We start from the raw sequence: 23,085 nt of genomic DNA, 5'->3' as shown, positions 1-23,085 counted from the left end.
TTATTTGTGAATCTCTGGTCATGGCTATTAATGAGCTTAGAAGCACCAGAGGCAGTTCATGGGCGGGACTGTCAGACTCCTGGAAGCACAGGGAGATGGGGGAAGGTCTCCCATCCCTGACTCAGTGTAAGCCTGGAGATTTTGGTCACAAAACCCACATACCAGAAGTTTTCAGCAGATTCACTCAAGGATAAGTCTTGTCCCGAACCTGTGGAGATTAGCCTTGAGCATGGAGGTAATTGTGTTCTGGAGGTTTTCGGCTGCTGGGGCTCTGTTGGAGTGGATGAAAATCTACTAGTTCTTTAATTGATCCTGACCTGTGACTTCACCCCTTGGCAGCCTCCTCTGCTATTTTTGGGTGTACACTTGTGGGTAAAAATGCTTCAGGTGAAGAAAAAATGGATCAAGCCTGAAGGCCTGGTGAAACCAAACAAGACAAACCCCTAAGACCCAAGATGAGGTTCTAATCTAAACCCTGGCTCAGCTCAGTTCATGCCTCTTGTATGCCCCCGAGAACTTCAGCCCGCTGGACTCCTCTGCTATAAAATGAACTGTGCCATTTGGCCCCTCCTATTCAAACCTTCATCGATTCTGTGGAACTCTTCATCTTTGCTTTTATGAACCTGTCTTTTTGGAGCCATGGAGAAAAGAGCTAGATAGCAAATGGCACCTTGCAGGGCTTTAACTGGGTGCTGATCACTTTCCCCTCTCTCGGACTGCTGGCCACGAAGTAGTTAATTCTTCACAGGGCCCCTAAAGCTCAACTTAGTGGGAAGGAATAGAATTGCCTTGGTGCAAGCAGAACTTCAGAGAATTCTTGGCTCTTGCTTCTTTTCTTCTCCCTCTCTTTATGCTTGCCAACCCAAGGAGCCATTTGCAGGCTGAGCAGAGGAATCTGTGGAATGTATAATTGTTCTGTGATTTGTCCCAAGCCATTCTGAATAAAACTTGGTTATCTAATTCCCTAAAGAAAACCATGCTTGAAGTCTAAAAACTGTAATTCATACTGCTTCCAAGGGTTGAAAATGAAAAATGCCAATGCCCATACACACACATGCAAAAGATAAGGTTTTGAAAAATTGTTATCGGGGCTGGAGAGATAGCATAGCGGGTAGGGCATTTGCCTTGCACGCGGCTGACCCGGGTTTGATTCCCAGCATCCCATATGGTCCCCTGAGCACCGCCAGGAGTAACTCCTGAGTGTAGGGTCAGGAGTAATCCCTGGCCAAAAAAAAGCAAAAAAAAAATCATTATTATCATTCAATCTTTGGCTCTGCATATGGTTCCCAGAGCACCATCAAGAGTAACCCCTGAGCATAGAGCCAGGAGTCATCCCTGAGCTAAAGCCAGATATGGCCTAAGACGCAAAAAGGAAACAACAACAACAACAAAAACAACAACAAAACCCCAACAAACAAAGCTGATCTGTCCTTCGAGAAATCAGAACAGCTACTTTCCTTATGGTCACTAAAAGACCGAAAGAGAGCACAGGGGTTTCTTGTGCCCTGGAACCAATCTGTTTCTTGGCACTCCTTAAATGTATAGATGCACTATGCAAAATTTCACAAACTCTTACAAAATGTGTGCTTTTTTTTTTGGTTTTTGGCCATACCCAACAGTTCCCAGGGCTTACTCCTGGCTCAGCTGTGTGCAAGGCAAGCACCCTACCTGCTATACTATCGGCTCTGGCTCAGCATGTGCTCTTTTTATAGGCATATAATTCTTCAACACTTTTACATGAATTTTTTAATATAGAGGATGAAGAGACAGTACAGGTGATAAGATAATTGCCTTGTATAAAGACCCTCTTTGAATCCCTATACCATATATGGTCCCATGAACACAGTGCCAGGATAAATTCCAAGGTACTGCCAAGCATGACCAAAAGCACTGTCCCAAAAATGTATAACATACACCAAAATTAAGTATGTGTATTTTTTGGTGCAGGAGATCAAGGGCACTCCATAAGCCAGGTGTAAGCCCTGAGCACCATAGGGTGTGATTGCAAAACCCCACTTTCCACCAAGAAAAGCTTTTAAAGGTCAGAAACACTTTTTTTTGCCTTTTTGAGTCATACCTTTTGATGCTCAGGGGTTATTCCTTTTGATACTCAGGAATTATTTCTGGCAGTGCACAGAGGACCATATGGGATGCCAGGAATCGAACTCGGGTCTATCGCATGCAAGGTAAATGCTCTACCCACTGTGCTATTACTCCAGGCCATGAAACACTCAGTTCAGATAGTTTTTCCCATATGGATGGCAGGAGCCCATTCTGCAATTATTCTATTGGTAAGGAAAGTAATCACACCTCACACCTCCTACACACATGTCCACATATATACAGTAAACACTGGCATTAGTGGGAGAGAAAAAGAGAGAAAAAAATTTTTTTTGCTCTTATGCAATAAGAAGGAAAAGACCACATTTGTGGGTTTTGTTTTTAAATAACAAAACTTTCAGTTCTCAGGAGCAGGAAGGTAGCAGGTTGGAAAAGGAAGAGAAATTAGTAAGCAGTTAAGTATGACTCACCTGAGAACACTGACAATCCAGCACTGTCCTTTGTCATCTGGACTCTGACCAACAAACTTGTGAAATGACTCTGAAGTGCAGGTGAGTGAGGGTGTGCCCTGTGGCATTATTCTCTCAAATGTGTTCCTGCCCAGGGGCAGATCTCGTCCCCAGGCAAGTTCCCCTTCCACCTCTGCCTTCCCATTAAAAATAGCCCCTATGCGCCATCTTTCTGTTCCAAATCTCAGACACTTTAAATTCCATGTTAAACCCATATTGCCAGATCTTATCAGAACTTTAGGTAGCCGTATTTTGACTATAATGTAAGTTAGAAACCTTTGGAGAACCTCCATCTTATTTTGGGCTGGAATCTAACTGGGAGTCTCACACCTACACAGTGCATGCTGTACCACTGACTTACAGCTCTGCAGCTTGGGATCTTGGGGCAATGCTTTAAAACATAGAATTATTATTATATTTTAAAAGAGCTAGTTACAAAATACAGATTCCTTTGGGCAAATAATAGTGGTTCAGAAGTTCATAGGCGGGAGAGATAGTACAGCAGGTAAGGCACTTGCCTGGAATGTAGCCAACCTGATTTTGATCTTTGGCATCTGATGTGATCCCCTGAGTTCCTCCAGGTTGATCCCTGAGCACAGTCAGGAGTAAGCCCCAGGCACTGCTGGGTGTACCCCAAAACCAAAATAAATAATAAACAGAAGGTCACAAGATTCATTTAAATATTCATTTAAATTTGGGGGAGAGACCATACCCAGAGGTTCTCAGGGCTTACTCCTGGCTCTGCACTGAAGGATCACTCCTGATTTTTTTTGGGGGGGGGTATCACACCCGGTGATACTTAGAGGTATCTCTTTGTTCTAAACTCAGGAATTACTTCTGGTGGTACTTAGAGAACCATATGGGATGCTGGGGATCGAACCCAGGTTGGACACATGTAAGGCAAATATCCTACCCCTGTGAGGGACAGGCCCAAAATGGACCACCACCAGAATTAATTTAGCTTAGCTTAATAGGAACCTGCATTGCAAAATAACTGGTTTTTCTGCCCCTGAGCAAGGAATTCAGATACAGGTACTCGAAGGGTGGGGGTCAGACCAGATAACCTCATGTCTCTCACAAGACCCATGTTGCAAGACCCAGGACTGCCCTAAAAACCAGGACGTTCCTAAGCACTGACGCAAATGCTGATCTTTAAACTATAGGCTAAGAAGTGATGTACCCTTAATTGGATTGGTTAGGAAAGTATCTGTTATTACAAATCTATTGGCTATAAAATGTGTGGGCTCTGCTGTAACGGTCGGTGAAGGCCTATATAAGATTTCCTTTGAAGAAGTTCGGGGTCTTCTACCTAACCTGCCAGACCTACGTGTCTGTGTAGGCAGTGGGACCCTGGCTAGGCAGTCTTACAATGAACCCTGCTTGCTATTTGCAGTCTCTGGAGTCTCTTTGTCGTCAAAGGGAGATTTCAATCTGCGCCCTAACACCCCCTGTACTGTCGCTCCAGCCTAGATTTTTATTTTGGGCATAGTTGAATTAGTAGACTGAGTAAAGCTAGTTGCCCTCTCTAATGCAAAGGGTCACATCCAATCCATTGAAGACTGAATATAACAAAAAGACAGGACTGGCTCTCTGAGTTGCTGCAAGCTGGGACATCAGTCTTCTTCAGACTTGCACTCACTGGAGCTCTCAGCAGTGGTGCTCCTGGTTCTCAGACCTTGCAACGGGGCATCCACCATCAGATTGCCTGGGTCCTCTGCTTGCTGACCGCAGATCTTACGACTTCTCAGCTAGCATGACTGTTAATTCCTTCAGGTTTCTCTTGTTTTGTGACTGCACCTTGCAGTACTCGGTGTTTAGCCCTGACTCAGTGCTCAAAGGATCACTCCTGGCAGTCTCAAGGACCTTATGTGGTGCCAGGGATCAAACTAGAGTTGGCGATGTGTAAGGCAAGTGCCTTAATCCCTCAACTATTTCTCCAACGAATTCCTTCAGTACTTAAATGTGTGTTTGCCACGCAATATCTTGTTTATTGTGCCTAACAGGCTCAATGAATGAGAAATACATTGCAATTCCTATTTTACAGACCAGGAACAGAAATACCGCACTATGGAGTTACAGAGCAGAAATTTAAGTCTAATCCGTTTCCACCATGTTGAGATTTGGGCAGACAAAGAAACGTTCTATTTAACACTGTGATCACTTCACGTCAGTTGATGAAACATGAAAGAATAGCTTCCCCAGTGCAGGCGCCTTACCAGCAAATCCCAGTCAGCAAATACGGTCAGGAAAGCAGGACCGCCTGATACCTGGCAGCTGGGTATCAGCTGCCACAAGTATAAGGGTGTCCACCCAGGTATGTGGTAATATTAACACAAATAACACTGTGAGGCTATAAATAAGGTCCTAGGAGCACCCCATGGCAGGTGACCTTGCTCAAGATCACACAGTCACTAATTATCAAACTCTAATAGCCCTGATGGAAAATAATGGGGGTGCTCTCTTCCCTGGGGGTGGAGTCAGCCCCAGGAGACCCAGCCCTTCCCTTCCTAACATTTTCCTGATCTATTGCTGACATGTGGTGGGCAGGTGGTACAGGATACCGCTGTGATAACTTACTTTTCTATCCCTCCTTGCACTTTTTTTTTTAAATGATTGAGTCCCATATTAATGTTAAAGATACAGTGTTTGCAACAAAGTGGGAAGCTTCCTCTCCTCCCACTGCAGTTCAGACACTTTCCTTTCCTTTCCTGTCCACCCTGCCTTGTCGGTTATCTGAGCACCTGTAGCTTCTAGTCGTCTGAAGCCATGCAATCAGGGCAATGCCTGGCTCTGCGATCTGTATTTTCATCCAGCGGAGCTTAGTTCTCAATGATCTGTTTATAAATGTGCAGTGCTACCAATATACAGAGTCTTCTGTTCTCATTTTCTTTTTCTTTTTTGGGGGGGTGCTTGGAGGGGAGGCCAAACTTAGCTATGCTCAGGGCTTACTCCTGACCCTGCATTCCTGGGTCCCATATCTGGAGCAGGGGGCCGAATCCAGGTCAGCTGTGTACAAGACCAGCACCTTACCCACTGTTCTATCTCACTAGCCCCTTATGGGGTTTTCTAAGTTAGTCCCTTGCTATACATTTATATCAAGGTGCATATTTTTTATTTATTGAATTAATTACCTTTTGCTTGTTTAGGGGATATACCCAGCAGTGCTCCAGGGTACTCCTATCTCAGTGCTCGGGGGAATCAAACCCAGAGCTCCTAAGTGCAAAGCACAGGCTAAGCCCATTGACTTATCTCCTGGCCTCTGACATACATTATTTTATGTGCAAATTATTTCCTTGAGTTATATTATTTTATGCCAGCAATTATATACATAATTATATAACAAATTATGTATCTGTATTATGTAAATTTTTCTCTCATAGTGTTCTGACCTTTAAAGTTATGCAGAATTAATGATGTCGAAATGTCCATTTTAGCAAAAACAATATGTAGATTTAGTGCTATCGGAACCGAAATTTCAATGATACCTTTAAAGGAAACTCTACCAAAAAGTCTAAGGTTTATATCACTTAATCACTTAATCACTTAACTTCCCGTTAGTCGTCGATTTGCTCGAGCGGGCGCCAGTAACGTCTCCATTTGTCCCTGTCACGTGCTAATGTAGTCCAATGGCATCTGTTCGCTCTGGGAACATGAAGAGCCTCAAACCGATCATTCAAGATCTTGATGAAGAAGTCTGACCATCTGGTAGGTGGGCCGCCACGCGGTCTTTTGACATCCCGTGGAATCCAGTCAGTAACAGCTCTAGTCCAACGGTCGTCTTTAAATCTCATTACGTGACCAGCCCATCTGATTTTCGACACCTTGGCATATGAGACAGCGTCCCTGATTCTTGATCGTCGACGGATGTCAGAACTCCGGATTCTCTCTCTCATTTGAGTGAAACGTGATATTCCAAGCATAGCTCTTTCTATTCTTCTTTTGGAGACCTGAATAGCGTTCTCATCTTGTTTGCGTAGGGCCCAGGTCTCTGAGGCATATGTTAATGCAGGAAGAACAGCGGAATCAAAGAGATGTGCCCGGAGCCGAAGGTTCTTCGTCCTCTTAGCTATTTCTTGGACGTTCTTGAAGGCGTTCCAAGCTGCTCTCTTCCTCCTGCGCAGCTCGGGTGCCAGGTCATTTGTCATGTTGACCTCTCGACCTAGGTACACATAGCTGTTGCATTCGGAGATGGTCGTTCCATTGAGAGCGAATGGGGCGTCAGGAACAAGGCTGTTTCTCATAAACATTGTCTTCGTAAGATTCATATAAACCTTTATATGGTTTATATGGAATGATAAAAGACTCTGAATATATAAAGCAATTCTTGGGCATGGAGTGAGGTAAGAAATGGAAGCAACAAATAGACAGACTTTGTATATTTGTAGCACTGCATATTTATAAACAGACCATTGAGAACTAAGCTCTGCTGGATGAAAATGCAGATCACAGAGCCAGGCATTGCACTGATTACATGTCTTCAGAAGACCAGAAGCTATACAGGTGCTCAGATAACCTCCAAGGCAGGGTGGACAGGAAAGGTTGGATAATAAAATGTTTTTTAAAAATAAAAAATATAATATTTTATTAAAAATAAAAATATTTTATAATAGCACTGTAGCACTGTCCTCCCATTGTTCATTGATTTGCTCAAGCGGGCACCAGTAACATCTCCATTGTGAGACTTTTTGGTACTGTTTTTGGCATATTGAATACATCACGGGGAGCTTACCAGGCTTTGCCATGTGGGTGGGATATTCTCGGTAGCTTGCTGGGCTCTCCGGGAGGGGCGGAGGAATAGAACTCGGGTTGGCCATGTGCAAGGCAAACACCCTACCTGTTATTCTATCGCTCCGGTGATATATCTTATTATATATATTATATTATATATTATTTTATTATATATTATTATATATAATATGTCACTGTCCTCCCATTGTTCATCGATTTGCTCGAGTGGGCCCAGTAACGTCTCCATTGGAGACTTTGTTGTTACTGTGTCTGGCATATCGAATACGTCACGGGGAGCTTGCCAGGCTCTGCCCTGTGGGCGAGATACTCTCGGTAGCTTGCCAGGCTCTCCGAGAGGGGCAGAGGAATCGAACTCGGGCCGGCCATGTTGGCTGCGTGCAAGGCAAACGCCCTACCACTGTGCTATCGCTCCAGCCCTTTATATATAATAATGTATATTATTTTATAATAATAAAAATTAAAATTATTATTCATAATAATTTTAAACTATTATAAAATAAGACTGGGGCAGTAGTACAGCAGGTAGGACACTTGCCTTGCATGTGGTCAACCTGGATTCAATCCCCAGCATTCTGTATGTTCCCCTGAGCCTCATCAGGAATGATCCCTGAGTGCAAAGCCAGGAGTAAATCCTGGGCACCGCTTCTGTAGCCAAAAAAAAAAAAACCCAAAATTATAAAGTACAGTAATAAGAAATAGTGCAGTATCAGAATAAAAACAGACTCATTGATGAAAGGAATAGAATTGAGCCTGTAATAAACCCACACATGGATTAAATATCTGCATGTAAGATTCCCAAACCAGAAAGTACACACAAGAAAATATATATGAAACATTCCGTGTGACATCTGAATTACAGATGTCTTTGGGGACTTTACCTCAATTGCAGGGGAAATGAAAGCAGAAATAAACAATTGGGAATACATCCAATTAAAAAGCTTTTTTTTTTTTGCTTTTTGGGTTACACTCAGCAGTGCCTAGGAGTTACTCCTGGCTTTGCACTCAGGAATTACTCCTGGCAGTGCTCGGGGGGGCTTTTTGAGCCAGATAAATAGTATAGCAGGCTGGCCTTTTGCCTTGCATGTAGCCAATCCAGGTTCAATCCCTGGCATCCCATACAGTCCCCTAAGCACTGGTCAGGACTAATTCTTGAGTGTAGAGCCAGGTGTGACCCAAAAAGCCAAAAAAAAAAAATTAACAAAGATGCATCTTTTGTTGTGGACAACACACCACAATGCTCCGAATTTACTCCTGGCTCTTGTGCTCAGTGATCACCCCTGCCAGAGTTTGGGGGACCATATGTGTGCTGCCAGGGTTCCGACCTGGTCACTCACAAGGCAAGCACCTTACCCACTGTACTATCCCTCCTAGCTCTAAGAAGAGATAAAGAAAAAGAGAACAAATAAAGAAAATGTTAACAGAGTAAAAAGACAGGGAGAAGATATTTAAACATCATGTAAGGGATATAAAAAAAAAAAGCCTAAGTACATGGCTGAGAGTAGACCTTGAACACCAAGTGTGACCTAAACTTTCCCACCACCAAAAGATCCAAGGTATAGAAATAATGCATGGAACTTAACAGAAAAATCAAGCAACTGTATTTAAAAAAATATTTAGGGGAGGAAGACATAGTGCATCAACCCCCCCCCCAGCTCCCCAGGAGTGATTCTTGAGCACCACTGGGTGTGGCCCAAGAGCTAAAAAAGTTTCATCTTTACCATTTGGAAAATGCAAATCAAAACCACAATCAGCTAAATGAGCTACCACCTCACACAGGTGAGAATGACCAGATGACTAGTAATCAAATCAACAGGCTGAGGAAATGTGGAGAAAAGGAAATTCCCTATTAGCATCAGAATGTGAATTGGTAAGGCCTGGGCAAAGACAGCTGAGAACCAGTCTCTATTCTTTTGCAAACACAGCCATTCGTAGCACAGTCGGACGTGAGGGGGTCCTCAATCAACTTGCTGGGACATGGCACCTCTTTCCTACATTGCGGGAGCTCTACTGGTGAGCAGCTGCAAACATGGCTGAGCTTTTGCAAAGAGAGCTTGGGAGCTGGTGCCTTCCAAGCGGTGGGAAGAGGCATTATTCGGCATGAACAACAGAAACCAAGTCGGCCTGACATCAACAGGAGAGGAATGCTCTGGCCAGCAATTCGCTTGGGAGACTAGTTAGGAATGTTAGAGAAGAGGGTGGAGAAGTGGGCAGATCCTGGGGAGGGAAACCAGCAGGATTCAGGCCCAGCTGGGGCCCTGGGGGGAGGCTCAGGGAGCTGGACACCCATGCCCTGGAATCTCCAGGCGTTCCTGTCCCACACCCTCAAAAGACAACTGTTGGAGGGACAACATTTATTTGGTTGAGCTTTGGTGGGGGCGGTGCCGAGAAAAATAGCTGTAACCTCTTCGCCTTCAGAATGGAGAAACACCCCCTCCCAGCCACCCCAGTTCTGCCACCTTCTTGCTGGGGGAGAATTCCTTAGCTGCCCCAACCTTTGCATGGAGATGCAAAGTATCATCTGAACAGTAGGACTCCAGGAATGGAATGTGTGGGAAACTAAGTGGGGCGACACATCTTATCGGCCTTAATCCTCGAAACCTGGACTGTTCCCTTATAAGGAAAAGGCTTCTGCGAGGAAGGGATTAAGTTAGGGTCTTGCTATGGGGAACTTGGAATGATCCAGGTGGGTCTTCCCTTACCCTGTGTCCTTTGCCATGAAAGGGATGTTGGACCCACAAGAGGAGGCATCGGCAAAGGGTCTCCAGAAGCAGATATTGATGAGGACATACTGGGCCAGAGGCCCACCGCAGCTGGAAGAGGTAAGAAAAAATAAATTCTCCCCAAGACTCTCCCCAGGAAGCTGGGTCCACTGACATGCTAATTTCCTGCACTTGCTACTCCTTTCAATATTGAGAGTGTATTTCTGTTGTTTTAAATTACTATGTGGTGGTTTGTTACCATAGACACAGGAGACTGTCCAGCATATGAAGATATGAAGGTATCCATATCTTGAAACAGAATGGAAGGAAGAAAGGGAAATGGAGAGAAAGACACTCCAAGCCCAACTTTGGGTGAGCTGCTAAATGCAGTATTAGTCATCCATCACACAAAGGAGTGAAAAGAAATTAATCCTGAAAACCATTTGTTCTTTGGAAAATAATTCCTGGATTAGAATAGGACAGCCTGAGAAACACAGGCAAAAGTAATAACTATTAATCCCTCTAAACCAGATCTATAATCTTCTGACAAACGCAGCAGGTGTTACTCTAAGAGATTTGGATTTCTTTACTGCTGAGAGGATTTTGAAAGGGAGCGTAAGCTAAATAAACTGGATGACTCAGGAAATGAAATTTTCAGATACCCACTTCCTATGTCTCTATGACACGAGTGTTACTCATTCCAATAGTAAATCTATGGAGAGATAAAGACAGCGAGAACACGGTCTGCCCCACCCATGGGAATGGCTGGCTGGTGGGAAAAAGTCCCCAGTGAGTCCCATGTAATGGACTGAACATCGCTTTTCACAGCAAGGAGTCGACACCCCATCAACTGGAACGAATGGATCCACCTAGACTTCGGCTTCCGGTTGGCTTCTTGTTGCGTCTTGTGATTGTGCAAGAGGCACTGAGATAAACAGCAGATACACATCTGGTGGAGGAGGAGTGTGTGATGTCACTGACAGCGAATCAGAGCCTCTGCCTTCAGACTTGAAGGACTCGTTCCTCCAGCGCCTCCAGCTCACCCTGGCCTTTCTCTTTAATTAGAGTCAGAAGCCCCCTGGCCAAGTCTATTCTGAGCTTCTTCCCAGTGGGCCAGTGGAGCGAGGGGCCCTCCAGAAGCCTGGAAAGGAGAATGAGACAGATGCTGTCGACCATCCTGATATGCCAATGAGAGGACAATTAAAGACCAACAACAAATTATACTAGACATGACAAATGGCTCAAGCCAAAGTGCTTTAAAAATAATGACAGGATATGACAGGGGAAATAGGTCTGTGACTCCATGGCAGAGTGCTCTCCCAGCCTGTCTACAACCCTGAGTTCCATCCCTGGCACTGCAAAAGAAAAAAAATTAGGGTTTGGAAAGACAGTTTAAGGGGTAAGGTGCTTACCTTGCATGCAGCTGACCCCATTCAATACTTAACATCACATATGATTGGTCCCCTGAGCACAGAGCCAGGAGTTATCCCCAAGCACTGCCAAGTGTGGCCCTAATCCCTCCTCCCCAATTAGTTGATTAGGAATGAGTGTGTTCTTAAAAAAAAAAAAGGGTTTTTTTGGGGGGTTGTTTAAATGTAAGTTCCCAGCACGACAGGGCCCCTGCAGCCCCAATTTCAAGGTCCAACATTTGGCCAAAAGGCCTGGTTGGCAGGGAATTTCGGGAGTGGGCCCCCATGAACCCCTGGAACACTGGTTGGGAGGGCCCTCAAATTATGTATTATGCTGATATTAGTTTTCCCTTGATATAGGCTTATGGAATTTCAGGGCTCCAGCTTCACACCTCTTTGTGTATGATTGTGGCTGCTCCCGTCCCCTCAGTTCCAATGCCAGCCCACCACCAGAGACCACTCTGAGACAGTTCCCGGAATTCAGGAAGGGTGGCTGTAGGCATTAGTTTGTTCTACTGTAGGACTGTTGTTTAATCAGTGCAAAAAAAAAAAAAAATTATGTCTAGGCACAGCTTTATGCTAAAAAACCGGAGGAACACAGATGCCCAAGGCGTGAGACCCTAAAGGGTTTGCAGTTCATCTGGGATGATGAGGCACTCGGGCAGTGTCAGTATACAAACTGGAAGCCAATTGTAAATTTCTGACAAGTGGGCACTGTTCTGGGAATGCCATGGAATGCCCACTTGGGGCCAACACCCTGGCCCCAGGATAAAGCAGTGAACAGACAAAAGTCAATTCCTTTCTCTCTCTTTTTTTTTTTTGCTTACAGGGTCACACCCTGTGATATACAGGGGTTACTCCTGGCTCACACTCAGGAATTACTCCTGGAGGTGCTGTGCTTGGGGGACCATATGGGATGCTGGGAATCAAACCTGGGTCAGCTGTGTGCAAGGCAAATGCCCTATCCACTGTGCTATCACTCCAGCCCTGTCAATGCCTTTCTTGACATAGTGCTTGTGTCCTAATGAAAGGCAAGGTCAGGCATGTGTGAGATCCTGCTAGATGGCCAAACCAGACAATAGGTTTGTGAGTCTGGAGCTCAGGCAAGAGGTCTGCACCAGAATGAAAAGCTGAGAAAGAGTGATGTTAGTGTAGTCTGGAAATCCTTCAGAGAGCAGGAGGGACTTCTGGGATCTTGAAGGTTGAACAGTTTGGAAAAAGGAAGATTTTTAGAAGGAAGCAGGAATCAGTGAGAGTAGAAATGGAGGTGCAGATGGAAGAGGTGGATTAGTGAAGGGAAGAGGGGTGAGTCTGGCTGTGGAGGACTGGAAAATTAGGGAGACTTCATAAAGGCTTCGTGAGGTTGCAGACAAAGTGGGGTGGGCACTGAAGACCCAAACAATGCAGAATATTTGGAGTCACTTTTATTCACTCTGGCTGCAGCTCTGGTTTATTCATCTTTTCCTTACCTTCCTCCTTCCGTTGTTCTCCCTGTTAAGATACATTCTCTCCATTCCCATTTGTATTTTACCCTCTTACCTGCCTCCCACTGTTCTTCCTTTGATGGTTCCTTTTTCTGTCTCCTTTGTTCTCACCCCACTAGTCCAATACTGAATAAGAAAATTCAGCAAAGCAAAAATCATTCAAGCTGAAAGATAGCTTTTTAGGAAAGGCCAATCAACCTCTGTCAGGGAATTAATTTTTCGCTAATTGTCTCAAAGTAGATAAGATCCGCTAAGGCCCTGAGCTTGCTTTTGAGTAAGATACTAAAACATAAACTCTGAAACAAGATCCTAAAGCACAAACTCTAAAATAAGTCTTCTTTCAAACCCTAAGAACATATGCTAAGGAGAAAAGTAAACCCCATATTCACAGTGCAGAGAGGAATATGAGAAAAATGTGAACTAGCATACCTGTGTTTCTAAAGTTGCTTAAAGACCATTGCGTCTTAGTTGTCCAAATTATCTTGTTTGTGTGTATGGTTAGATAACTCAGATCTTATGTCCTGATAGCAAAGGTCCCAGGAAATACATTTTTTTCATGCTTACTTTCCCCCCTGAAAATTATAGTGAACTCATCCAAGTATACTTAGAAAATAAGAAGAAACGGCCAGAGAGATAGTACAGTGGGTAGGGCATGTGGCTGATCTGGGTTCAATTCCTAGCACCTCATAGGATCCCCCAAGCCTGCCAGGAGTGATCCCTTAGCACAAAGCAACAAGTAAAACCTGAACACAGCTGTGTGTGCTATCTTCCCTACCAAAACAATGAAAAAAAAATGTGTTTTTCCATTTTTGTTTGCTTTTCTTTTTCTTTTTTGGCTTTTATGTTTATTTGCTTGTTGTTTGTTTTAGTGCCACACAAGGCAAACATTTCTCACAGGGCTTTGTGTTTAGGGATCACTCCTGGTGGATTTGGGAAATCCTATGGGATGCCGGGGATTGACCCCGAATTAGCCACTTGCAAAGCAAGCACCCTATTTGCTGTACTGGCTCTCCAGTCCCTCCAGAGAACTTGGCTTTAAATCCAGCTTTGTCTGCTCTATGTAGATAGGACTGTGTGTTTAATTTCTGTGCCTGGCACAGAGTAAGGACACACACACACACGCTAGCCATTTAAAAAAAAAAAAAAAGGCTTTCTCTTCCTTTATTCTTCAATACAGACTTCAGATTGCTTTGATTTTTTTCTTTCCCCAAGAAGCCATATCAGTGGTTTTATCTGAATTTTGAAAGCAGTAAAAATCAAGTCATTAATTTTAATAACTTAAAATAAGTTTTAATAAAAATATCAAATATTTAATAAAATACTAAATAAAATATTTAATAAAATAGTATTGTAGCACTGTCCTCCCGTTGTTCATCGATTTGCTCGAGCGGGCACCAATAACGTCTCCATTGTGAGACTTGTTGTTACTGTGTTTGGCATATTGAATACATCATGTGGAGCTTGTCAGGCTTTGCCATGAGGGCGAGACACTCTCGGTAGCTTGCCGGGCTCTCCAAGAGGGGCAGAGGAATTGAACCCGGGTTCGGCAGCATGTAAGACAACTGCCCTAACCACTGTGCTATCACTACAACCCTTAATAAAATAAGCCCTTAATAAAATAACATATTTTAAATAACTTTTAAAATTAAGTACAAATTAAGTCAGAGGTACTAAAAATATAAATTAAGGTGTTAGAGAGTCTGATGGACCTAAGAGATAGGATAGCCGGTAGGGCATTTGCCTTGCACATAGCTGACCCACCAGGATTTGATCCCCAGCACCACATTGTGATCCTCCAAGCACCACCAGGAGTAATCCCTAGGTCAGAGTGCTAGGAGTAAATCCTGAGCATGACTGGTGTGGCCAACATAACCAAAAAACATATTATCTACCCACAGATTATGCTCCTGTCGTGTAAATTATCATTCTGGAAACAGGTTTTTTTAGAGAACGTTTCATTCTTTGGGTGGGGGGAAGGGGTCTCCTTCCAGTGCTTGAGGCCTGGGGATCATTCCCAGTAGGACAAGCAGCACTGGGGACCACCAGGATAACTCCTCATGGCTCTCCAAGAGGGCCTGGAGTGCCGGGCATTGACTCAGTTTTCTGCCTAGCAGGCACATGCTCCAGATTTTTCATCTATCTCCGTGGAATGCATCATTCTTAGGTCGTACATAAGACAATTTCCACTTTATTCTTCCCTTCTGGCTCATAAAAGAACAAAAATTTCCCTTCTTATTAAATTGTCTGCTGTTCTACTTTTTTTTTTTTTGGACCATACCCAGTGACAGTGCTGAGGGGCTACTCAAGACTCAGTTGCTAACGTCACTTCTGGTGGAATTTGAGGGACCGAGGATGTCAGGAGTCTAACTAGGTTTCCTACATACAAAGAAGCATGCACTCTAGCCTTTGACCCAGTTTTACCTTTGTATACTGTTGTAGGCAGATAGGTAGCAGGGCCCTAGTAATGTAGCAGTGTAGCACTGGCCTCCCGTTGTTAATCGATTTGCTCAAGCAGGCCCAGTAATGTCTCTATTGTGAGACTTGTTGTTACTGTGTCTTAGAAATAATAGAGCTAGAGAAGAGGGGCTGTAGAGATAGTACAGCAAGGAGGGTGTTTGCCTTGCATGCATCTGACCTGGGTTCGATTCCCAGCACACCATATGGTTCCTTCAAGTACTGTCAAAAGTGACCTCAGACTTTTTACGAAGATGGCGCTGAAGGCCAAGAAGGAAGGCCCTGCCCCTCCCAAAGTTGAAGCCAAAGCCAAAGCTTTGAAGGCCAAGAAAGCAGTGCTGAAAGGTGTCCACAGCCAGAAAAAGAAAAAGATTCGCACATCACCCACCCTCAGAAGACCCAAAATGCTGCGGCTGAGAAGGCAACCCAAATACCCTCGGATGAGCGCCCCCAAGAGAAACAAGCTTGACCATTATGCCATCATCAAGTTTCCTCTGACTACTGAGTCAGCCATGAAGAAAATAGAAGATAACAACACACTTGTGTTCATTGTGGATGTCAAGGCCAACAAGCACCAGATTAAACAGGCTGTGAAGAAGCTCTATGACATTGATGTAGCCAAGGTCAACACCGTGATTAGGCCTGATGGAGAGTAAAAGGCATATGTTCGGCTGGCTCCTGATTATGACGCCTTGGATGTTGCCAACAAAATTGGGATCATCTAAACAGTCCAGCTGGCTAATCCTAAATACAATTTCTTTTGCGGTAGGGCGTTCGCCTTGCACGCAGCCAACATGGCCGACTCTTTGTAGAATTCGATTCCTCCGCCCCTCTCGGAGAGCCCGGCAAGCTACCAAGAGTATCTCGCCCACATGGCAGAGCCTGGCAAGCTCCCTGTGACGTATTCAATATGCCAAACACAGTAACAACAAAGTCTCCAATGGAGACGTTACTGGGCCCGCTCCAGCAAATCGATGAACAACGGGAGGGCCTTTACTTTACTTTACTTTTACCATAAAAAAAAAAAAGTGACCTCAGAAGTACATAGCCAGGAGTAAGCCTTGAGCATTGCTGGATATGTAACCCCCATGCCCCTCTCCCCGCCACCCCGCAAAAAAAAAAAGTAAGAAGAGATTGCCTAGCCATGTAGGAACGCCAAGGCATGATGCTGTGTAGGAACTCAAAGACATCCCTTTGAAATGCAAGCCCTGAATTCTTTGGAGAGGAGAAACCGAGGTGGCCCAGAGAAGGGTAGATCACTCAGAAAAGGAGAAGCTACAGAAAAATATAAAGGTTGTAAGCTGGGCTTTGGCTTTATCAGTGTTGGCTGGAGGACTTTTCCTCATTATATATAAGATAGTAAATAGAGTAACACTGTTTCACAGACATAAACCTGAGGATAAAGAGATAATTGTAAGTTAAAGACGAGTTAGGAGAAAGAAACGAAATCAGTTTAGTGAAACTTAATAAGTCACCTGATCAGATATTCCACTGTTTTACAAGAAATCATAGTTGAGATGCTGTCTTTCCAGACAAGCACATATATGTATATAGAATAAATGCACATAAATATAGGAGACAGCACTAACAAAATCTCATAACCGTGGAAAGCAACTGTCAAAATGTTTTCATTCTAAGCATATTAATTCTCATACGCAAAAGGCAGTCACTTCATTTGCAAGTCAGAAGGATAATCTTCTGAAGAGCTTATGTAAGGGGATGTTTTGTTTTGTTTTGTTTTGGGGGCCCACACCAAGCTGTCCTCAGGAGCTCCTTCGAAGTTCTGTGTTAGGGGTAGGATCAGACTATGCAAAGCTTGCCCTCTGACTACCTATCTCTGTGATTCCAGGAGAAGCTTTTTAAAAGAGGCCAAAACAAATTCAATTTAGCAGCTGGGAGAAAATATTTGTACTTTGTACATGTGACAAGGAGTTAATATCCAAATAATATAAACAACTCACACAACTCATCATCATCAACAACAACAACAACCCCCCTAAGTCATTCCATTTTTTTAAGTGGGGGAGACCTAAGGCCAAAGAGACAATATAGTGCATAGGGCACTTATTTGCCTTGCATGTGGCCAACCTGGGTTTGATCCCTGGGTTTGCTTCCCCGAGCCAGGAGTGATCCCAGATTGCAGAACCAGGAGTAAGTCCTGAGCATCATGGGGTGTGACCCCCCAAACAGAACAAAACAAAAACCCAAAAACCAAAAGTTGTGTTTTCAAAGTGGGGGAGACCTGAATATGGTTCAGATAAGCAGTACAGGGATAGAGGTGCTTGCTGGGACTAACTGCATTCTACCCTGTCACACACAGCCACCCACCCCCAGCACTATATCATTCATTGAATTCTGCCAGGAGTGACCCCTGAGCACAAATCCAGAAATAAGACCTGGACACCACAGGTGTGGCCTCACTCCAAAGAACATAATAGACATTTCTCGAAGAAGACACGCAGGTGACGCACAGACTCAGGGAAAAAGAGCCAATATCAGCCAAAGATACAGTTCAGAGCTTAAGACACTTTCTGCTCTCCTTATTTGAGTTCTACCCTGGTTTGATATCTGTCACCTCCTATGGTTCCCCAGCACTACCAGGGGTCACTCCCAACAAAGAGCCCAGAATTACCTCTGAGCATGGCTGTTGTGGCCCCCAAACCACGCCCTCAAAACAAACAAACAAACAAACAAAAAAGGCTAGAGTGATAGTACAGTGTGGGGGACACTTGCTTTGCAGACAGCCAACCTGGGTTTGATCCTTGCTATCCTGTGTGGTCCCCTGAGCTGGCCACAAGTGATTCCTGAGCCCAGAGCCAGGCTTAAACCCTGAACACTTATTATGAAGGAATTGTAAATCAAGACCTCCTCACACAGCTGGGGAAAAGATGGGAAACTATGAGTGGTGCTACGTTCAAAACAGGGAATCTTTGTGCACCATTAAGAAGAGTGTAAATTGGTACAATTTCTATGGACAACAGTAAGAAGCTTTCTCTAAAATTACAAATGCGATGAGGGGTGGGGCAGGAAGAGATCAGTGGTCTGGAGCATAGGCTTTGCATGTGGGAGCCCCGGGTTGGATCCCTGCATTGCATGGTCCCCTGAGCATTATCCCCTGAGCTGGAAATAGGCCCCGAATACAGCGGGGCGTGGGCCCAAATAACTAGAGCAAAAAATAACTAGAATACCAGTGAAGAATTCACGTGATCCTGTAGTACCTAGCCACTCACCCAAAGGATCTGGAAACAATAATTTAAAAAGATATTTGCACCCCAGTATCTAGAACATCATTCTCCACAGCAGCTACAGGCATCATGGTGCCAGTATCTCATTAAGTGTTCACTCCACATTACAGATGAGAAGGGTGAGGGACTGGATCAGAGCTTCACAACTTTAAGGTGTGTGTGGAGCAATTGTGAATGTTGTTAAAATTCAAAGTCTGATTTGGTAGGCTGGGGAAGAGTTGGGGGTTCTGTGTGGGGTTCTGTATGGCTAAGGAGATTCTACTCTAAGCAGCAAGAGGCCCAGAGCTGAGGGTGTGTGCCTATATCACCCTGATGCTAAGGGTCTGTGGCACCTCTCCAACACCCTGCCCCAGGATCTTGCTGCTCTCCAGTTCTCATAACAAGTTTTTGGAGAGGCCAAATAAATGATAGCAATGAGAAGTGTGTTGCTTCAGTGCCCACGCTGCTGCTTAGTAAAGGAGTGTTTTTGACATCTGGGAACTCTTGCAGGGCAGAGAAGTCTCCAAGACAAGAAAAGAAATAGTTTCTGTGGTTATAATTCATGTACCATCTGTACCTGAAAGTGTTAAAAAAAATAGTCATACCATCTGGGGTTGGAGAGATAACACAGCAGGTATGGCATTTGCCTTGCATATTGTCAACCTGGATTTGATTCCCAGCATCCCAGCACCACCAGGAGTGATTTCTGGGTGCAAAACCAGGAGTAACCCCTGAGCACCATTCCCCCAAACACAAGCCAAACAAACACAAAAGAATTACCATCTTTTGATCCCTTTACTGAGTCATATGCTGAACTTTTAATCCTAATGACAACCCTATGACAAGGTTGTCATTAGAATTAAAAGTTAAATTATCATCATTATCTTTTCTCTGCATATAAGTAAACAGGATTAAATAACTTACCCCCCATGCCACAGGTAAGGTGCTTGCCTTGTACATGACCGACCTGGGTACAATCTCTGACATCTCATGTGATCTGTAAGCACCGCCAGGAGTAACCCCTGAGTGCACAGCCAGGAGAAACCCCTGAGCACTGCCAGGTGTGGCCCCCAAACAAAACAAAACAAAAAACAACCCTTAACCCAAGTCACATCCAAACAAAGAGCCAGCAATGAAAACCAAGACCAATGCTGTGTGTAGGCTTATGCTCTTTGTATCACTCTGGTTGATTAGGAAAGAGATTTCAACTCTGGGTCAAAGGTACCCCATACTCCCACAAAAGTCATCCTCCTTCCAGCCATGGTGATTGACAGATTTATAATCCTACATAAAACCACATGTAAATCACCTGTCATTACTTCCTAGTCATCTGAGAGAAGACCCGCCCAGCAGTAGCCTGTCTCCGAAAGCATGAATGAACTCTTCATAACTGAATGTCTTGAATCTTCTCTGTTCATTCTGATCCTGCTCTATGTGCGTCCTTGCCTTTCAAGAACTAAAAGAGTCTAGTTCTCACGTAGAGAGCATTAACATACAGGGCAACATTAGAAAGTTGAAACACTTCAAAAAAAGTAGCCAATCAAGAGACTGGCAAGATAGTACATTGGGTAGGGCACTTGCCTTGCATGCTGTCCGCCCAGGTTGGATCCCACAGCACCATATACAGTTTTCCAAGCTCCACCAGGAGTGACCCATGAGCACAAAGTCAGGAGTCAGCCCTGAGCACTGCTGGGTGTGGCCCTAAGAAAAAAAAATAAAAGAGTAGCAAATCAGATCAAAATCTTAACATTAAGAACAACTATCATTTATCACTCATGATGTGTGCTTTGGATATACCATATCATTTAGTGTCACAATGGGGTATTATTATTCGTATATTATAGGTGATGAAACAGATGTTCAGATAGAAGGAACTGGCCAAGAGCAGGTGGCTCATATGTAGGAAAACATGGTTTGCAGCAGGTGGGCTGAGCCAGCCCTTACACCCACAGTCTGAGGCACATGAACGACTTCACTACCTCTCTCCGGACTACCCCTCTGTGGTGTAAACCCTGTGGCAGATGAGAGGCAGAAATTACTTGAAATAATAAAGAAAGGCCTAATTTAGAGGTTGAGCACAGGGATTAAGATACTCGCCTTACACATGGACCATTCTGGTTTAATCAACTGCATGAGTTCCCACGTACCACCTTGGAGTGACCCCTGTGCACCATTAAGTGTGGTCTGACAAGCTTTTGCCCATCAAAGAAGAAAGCAGTACAAAAAAGTACTGAAATTTGTAATGAACCACATTAGGCTCTATTTAGAGCCTAGCTAAAATAATCTTGAGGGAGAAAACTGAAGGAATTATGTTACTAGATTTCAAACAAAGTGACAGTAATTAAAATAGTATGGTACAGAGGGGGGAGAGAGAGAGAGAAGAGAGAGAAGAGAAATAGAGAAGAGAGAGACAGAGAGTGAGAGACAGAGAGAAGAGAGAGAAGAGAAATAGAGAAGAGAGAGACAGAGAGTGAGAGACAGAGAGACAGAGAGAGAGAGTAAGGTGAACAAGGCTCTTGCATGCAACTGATCTGGATTTGATCCCTTGGCACCACATATGGTCCTGGCAGCACTGCCAGGAGTAATCCCTGAATGCAGTGCTAGGGGTAAGCTGTGCATACAGCCAAGTGTGGACCAACCACAAAAAGTAAACCCCCAAAATTATGGTATTAGAAAAACATGCTTACAGCCAACAAACTATATTTAGAACCCAGAGTTTCTATGTCATAACTAAGACATGAAAAATAAGTTATAGCCATATAATATTGAAAATTCTCTTCAATAAATGGTACTGGGAAAACTGGATAGTCAAATATAAAAGAATAAAACTGGATCATGCTTTTATTCATTTCACGAAAGCAAATTTTAAATGAATTAAAAGGGTGGGATAGAATGGCAGAAAGACAGTACAACTGGCAATTTTAGGTGGCCAACCTGGAGTTTTTCCCCCACCCCCCATATGGTCCACGGGACCACCAGGAGTAATGTCTGAGCACAGAGCCAGGAACAAGTCCTGAACACTGCTAGGTATGGGCCAAAAAAAATATTAAAGAGTTAAAGGGCTATAATAGGAGTTAAGGCACTTTGTATGCAACCAACCACAGTTTGATCTCCAGCACCACATGGTGCTCTAGTACAACTGGGACCTATTTCTGAGCACAAAGCAGGGAGTAGCCACTGAGCACTGCTTTCGGTGTGGATGTTTTGGTCCAAAAACCAAAAAAGGGAGTTTAAAAAAAAGTTGATGCAACTCCTGAAACTATAGACTATACAGAAGAAAGTATAGGCAATATGTTTCAAGATCTCAACAATTCAGATGTCTTTGGGAACTCAACCCCAACTACAAAGAAATAAAAGGAAAAATAAACAAGACTACAGCAAATTAAAAACCTTTTGTACAGGGGCCAGAGTAATAGTAGAACAGGTAGGGCATTTGCCTTGCATGCAGCAGACCCAGGTTTGATCCCTGGCATCCTCTACCGTCCCCTGAGTATTGCCAGGAGTAATTGCTGAGTGCAGAGCCAGGAGTAACCCTAGAGCATTATAGGATTTGGTCCCCCAAATAAATGAAAACCATTTGTAGGAGAAAAGAAAATAAAAGGACAGCTTATTGAATGGAAGGAGATATGTGTTCACTGTATATTCTATATAAGGTTAATAGCCAAGGAATATAAAGAACTCATGCAACTCAACAACAATAACAACAATAAAAAAAAAACAATCTAATTGAAAAATGAGAGCCAGGCAAAGAGGTCAAAGGGCTGGAGCATATGTTCGTATCCTGGAAGTCTGGATTCCATCTCTAGAACCACATGGACCTCTGAGCACTACAGAGAGCAACCACCAGGCAGAAGCTGGGTCTGAGCCCAAATCCAATACAGAACCAAATAAAAGGAGAAGATAAAAATGAGGAAAAGATCCGTATACTTCTCCAAAGAGTATCCAAATACTATCTCCACAGAGATATCGAAAAGGCCACAAAAATGTTTACTCAGGATCTCTTTTTAAAAAATGTAAATCAAAACCACAATGAGACCAGAGGTATAGTTCAGAAGCAGGGCTTGGGGTTCACTTATAGAAGACTTTGATCCCAGACACAGAAACAAACCATAAAACCTACAATGCAGGGGCTGAAGAGACAGAAGAGGCTAAAGCACTTCCCTTGCACATGGCCAGCCCTGGCTTATTTGGATACCACATTTGGCCACCGGAGCACAGTCATAAGTAATCCCTGAGCACAGAGTCAGGAGTAAGCTCTGTGCATACGATGTGTGCCCCCAACCCTGCAAATTAGGTCATTTGTGGAGGGACAGTGCCTTTGATGATAGGCTTGGAACTGAACGATGAATCCCTAAACTCAGCTTTTAAATCATAGTTGCTAAATTTAAAGAAGGGGAGGAGGAGGAACAAAGAAAGGAGAAAAGATCAAATTATTTTAAAGGAGAATTTGAAGACTCAAATTTGCATAGAAGTGATGCAGGGAGAGATAAATTGGG

General features: G+C 43.9%; 1 protein-coding gene across 1 annotated transcript; it reads left to right on the top strand.

The window, feature by feature from the left end:
* Positions 1-15,613: 15,613 nt before the first annotated feature.
* Positions 15,614-16,121, top strand: LOC130021776 (60S ribosomal protein L23a-like). The gene has a single exon (XM_056112584.1). The coding sequence runs from the start codon at positions 15,620-15,622 to the stop codon at positions 16,019-16,021; it is 402 nt and encodes a 133-aa protein (XP_055968559.1). The 5' UTR covers positions 15,614-15,619; the 3' UTR covers positions 16,022-16,121.
* Positions 16,122-23,085: the final 6,964 nt, after the last annotated feature.

Source organism: Sorex fumeus, unplaced genomic scaffold, assembly GCF_029834395.1.
Source record: "Sorex fumeus unplaced genomic scaffold, SorFum_2.1 ptg000018l, whole genome shotgun sequence".
Taxonomy (NCBI): domain Eukaryota; kingdom Metazoa; phylum Chordata; class Mammalia; order Eulipotyphla; family Soricidae; genus Sorex; species Sorex fumeus.
The sequence above is the reverse complement of the archived record's forward strand: the minus strand, read 5'-3'. Positions and strand labels throughout refer to the sequence as shown.